We start from the raw sequence: 4,177 nt of genomic DNA, 5'->3' as shown, positions 1-4,177 counted from the left end.
GGAAAAATAAAAAATAAAAAATAAAAATAAAAATAAAAATAAAAGACTATCTCACCATAACCTAATTGGAATTTTTTTGGTGCATAATTTTTAACAATAATCAAGTTGTGGGTTAAATAAGTTGAATTTTTTAACAATTTGCTAATTACATCAAAATGATTTTTTTTATTTTGATAGTGACAAACGTAATTTTGTTCTTAATTATATGCACATTTAATTATATCAAAAAATGAACTTTGTCGAAGACCCGTATTTTTTTTTTTTCCCTTCAGATTAATGAACTAACCCTTACTTCATATTTACTGATTTGTAATTGTAATTCAATTGTATATCTTCTCTTTGTAGTTAATATATATATATATATATATATATATATATATATCCCTCCTTTATATAAAAAAAGAGAGAGAGAAATCATAAATAAATAAATTAAAAATTAGATTAATTTTTAAAAACTATCTCATCTCATCTAATCATTACAACTTTCTCAAATAAAACATAAAAAATAATTTAACTTTTTCAAATTAAAGAATAAAAATAATATTATAAAGTTATATTTTAATAATATTTTATTCAATTAATAACTTTAACCTTATCCCATCCGTGTAACTAAATAAAATCTAAAATAGTCAATTAAAAAAAAATGATATTTATAATGGTACGTAAGTCTCACATAATTTCTTTTTTTAAAAATATTAATAAATCAAAAAGATTTTTTTTTTTTTAGCAGTAGATTACTCTTTTTTCAAAAAATAATGTGTAGAATTTATATATTATAAGATGGTATATAATATTAATCATAAAAGAATAAAGAAAAGAAGACCAGAAAGTAAAGCCACATCCATGTGGCCATGTGGGTAATTGATTAAGATTCTTATATTAAAAATAAATTAATTTATAAAAACAACGAATAATAGTTAGTGTGGCTTGTGAGATTCGGACAAAGTAGAAGCAGGAGGGTGCCACCACAAAGTTACAGATCGAACTCAATAATTTCATGGAGGCTCACTATGGTGGCTGACTTCAGAGTCATCCCTCGCGCAACTTTCTTCCGAGCTCTCTTCCTTCTTCTTCACGGAAGTTCTTCTTCAAATAACGAAGACCATTCTTGTTGTTTCTCAGCATCCATGAAAGCAACACAGATGTAAGGAACTCCAAATATGCTCAGTTCTATGCATTTTCGTTCACTCTGTTTCAGTTTTTGTTTGGTAGATAAGAAACGGTTAGAAAATAAAATAAAAGAATAATAACCCCAGAGAACAAGTCCCTTTACACTGATATTCAGTCTGCTTAACCAGTTTCGCTTGGTAGATATGGTTGGCTTTTATTTTTTGTTCTATTTTTTTTTTCTTTCTGAAGCGCCGACAAAATTAGTAGATAACAGTTTAAATTTTTTCTTCTTCTCTTATTTCCTTTCACTCTACTCGGCAAACAAACAGAGAGTTGATATTTGATATTTGAGTGCAAACAAACGGACAGAGCTTTCGAGGCGAGAGAAGTTAGGCGATATGGGGACTGCCGGCACAGACTCTGCTGAAACAGAAATATCAAAATAGCGTAGCGTGTCAGTCAGGCTGGGAGTTGTAACAGTTGTTGTTCGTTTAGACGACGAAAGGTGAGGTACCAGTAAAACACAACTATATCTAATTTTGTTTTTTTTCTCTGCAACCAAACAGATCAGGTTATGTCGGCTTTTTATTTTCTTCTTGTCTTTTTATCACCACTAGTACTCCAGTTGAGAAACTTGCTTTACATTTTGATCGTTTATCATGCTGTCTCTCAAGTACCAAAGTCTTCAATTCCAATTAATTTCTACTGCTGACTGTAAAAAGGGGATTAAGAGGGGTAAATATTAGTTGTCGCTTGACTTCAGAGTTGACTAGTCCCTGCTCTGAAGTATCAAAGTCTTCCTCATATTACGTAGCATGGGACATTCTGTAATTCCATTGTAGAGAATATGGAATCTGAACTTCTACTGATCTGCAGCGCCTGGATTTCAGTTTTTGATATCTTTAACTAAAGTGTGTCAAAGTCACGAGTTGGGCTCTTTCTATTGAAGTTCTAATTGGCCGCAGGAATGGATTCGAAGCGAAATAATTTTGTAAGGTTAGTTTGTTCAAGCCCGAGTACTTCCCCCAACAGTCTCCATTGATTTGCTCGGTTTCCTCTGGTTTGGGATTTGACACTTTAAATAATCCTTTCTTCCAGGTTTCAAAGTTGGAGTTCGGAGAAATCTTCCAGTTTTGAGCATCAACATTCCATGAACGATCGAAAATATTCAAGAAACTGTTTTAGAGCTACATTTGACAGATTTTTTGAGAGTTTTTGGAGAGGATTTGGGAGGGAGTCTGAGACAATTAATAGTTTGAAAAACAACCCAATAACCATCCCTTCTGTAGATGGTCAGCCACGAAAAGATCACTCAGGTCCTAAGAAGACTAAAATCCTTGATCCTCAGGATCAATTTCTTCAAACATGGAACAAAATATTTGTGCTTTCTTGTGTGATATCAGTGGCATTGGACCCACTCTTCTTTTACACCCCAGTTTTGAAGGTGGATGATAAGGAGAAGAAATGCTTAAGCTTTGAATCGGACGAAACTCTGGCGATTATTGCTTCTGTTCTTCGTTCAGTCACAGATGCTTTCTATGCAATACATATATACTTTCAGTTTCGAACTGGAATTATCCCACCTTCTCGTGTGTTTGGAAGAGGAGAGTTGATTGATGATACTATGGCAATCGCAAAAAGATATTTGTCCACATACTTCATTATCGACATTCTGGCAATCCTTCCCTGCCCACAGGTATGGGTGTGATACTCAATCAATCTCAAGTATCTGTAATCTGGTTTATTACTAAGATAGCTCTGTTACTTTTTACAAGTCTGTGCATAAATACGTCGCTTATTATGAAACCAATCATAAAAAACTCAAGGAAAAAAAAAAAAACATTATACGACTTGACGTGGCAAGCTTCTATATCAGTCGTGTATTTGTTTTGTTTGTATAATATTTATTTGCAAGCTGAATATTTATTAACGCACCTATCACACTATTGATGTTGTTGGAAGTTTAAACAAATCCAACGTATGAAGACTTTTGTACATTCTATGAATAAGACTTTTTGGTTTTTCAAAAGCGTCTTTTAATTTGTTAAAGTTATCTTTTTATTTCCAGATAATGTGTCCTTTTATTTTTTCAAAAGTAACTTAATGGTCATCAAGTACTATGAGTCTCATGTGCCTATATAGAGGCCGTTGATGTATTGTAATATATTTTTCAAGAGAATAAAAAGAGAGTATGAAAAGTTTAAACAATTTTCTCCTTTCAAATTGGCATCAGAGCACCAGGTCACGACAGATTCAAACTTTTCCAGAAATGGCCTCCAACTTTGTCTAAAAACAAATTTCAAAGCATTGAAAAGATAATTATGGAACGTGATCTATCCAAATGAGAGCTCTGTTTGGGTCTCAAGATTTGTTGGAGATTGTTATAGATGGATTTGCGGAGTCCACTGAGTCGCAAGAAGCCGCATACACTGTAAATGAGAAGTGGACTCTTAAAGAGCAAAGAATAAAGGATAAAAAAGTATTATTCATACTCTAGGAAGGGTTGGATAACCTAGGTTTCAAACCCGGGCCAAAACTCGATTTTTAAAAACCTAGATTCCGGATTTCGGGTTCTGTTTTTGTTTGGTCTACTGCTTTTTTGCCATCATCAAATTTCTTTTGGGTGTTGTGTTGGTGTGTAATTTACTTCTTCTACAGTCTAGAAATCTCTGGCTTTTGGTGGCCAATGCCGGTAATTGCTCTGTGGAACAAAATGCGAATACGAATATAGAACTCTAGGGTTATGCTGGACATGGTAGCTATACCAATTCCCTTTTGAGGAGCAATTCCGAGCACTGGCCGAATATCCAATTGGAGGCGAATAAGTCCGCGAGACATATTGGTAGGTTGCCGAGTTCCCCAACGATTCGGCAGTTATGAACTGCGATCTAGACGCAGAGAAATCGATGCTAAGGGGAGGGGAGATTTTCTTGAGAGATTTTGGTGGCGAAAGGACCACCTTGATCTTCTAAGCATGGGACATCGACGACGAAGCTCGATTGTATTCTTCGATCAGGTTGGCCAGATCTTCGCTGGAGGTGATTGGGAAAAAAATTCATAAACTCGG

The 4,177-nt window shown here is 34.1% G+C and overlaps 1 protein-coding gene across 4 annotated transcripts; it reads left to right on the top strand.

The window, feature by feature from the left end:
- Positions 1-936: 936 nt before the first annotated feature.
- On the top strand, positions 937-2,948 carry LOC118346106 (cyclic nucleotide-gated ion channel 1-like). 4 transcript variants are annotated; one of them, XM_035687118.1, is made up of 4 exons: positions 937-1,144; positions 1,440-1,620; positions 2,001-2,106; positions 2,209-2,948. In XM_035687118.1, exons 3-4 carry the CDS (start codon positions 2,078-2,080, stop codon positions 2,816-2,818), a joined length of 639 nt encoding a protein of 212 aa, XP_035543011.1. In that variant the 5' UTR covers positions 937-1,144; positions 1,440-1,620; positions 2,001-2,077; the 3' UTR covers positions 2,819-2,948. The 4 variants fall into 4 exon arrangements, with proteins under 4 accessions (XP_035543011.1, XP_035543010.1, XP_035543008.1 ...); XM_035687117.1 differs by having other exon boundaries at positions 1,987-2,106; XM_035687115.1 differs by having other exon boundaries at positions 1,440-1,615; positions 2,209-2,947.
- The last annotated feature ends 1,229 nt before the right edge of the window (positions 2,949-4,177 follow it).

Source organism: Juglans regia, unplaced genomic scaffold (assembly GCF_001411555.2).
Source record: "Juglans regia cultivar Chandler unplaced genomic scaffold, Walnut 2.0 Scaffold_68, whole genome shotgun sequence".
Lineage (NCBI taxonomy): Eukaryota > Viridiplantae > Streptophyta > Magnoliopsida > Fagales > Juglandaceae > Juglans > Juglans regia.
This window is presented reverse-complemented; position numbering and strand designations above follow the sequence as displayed.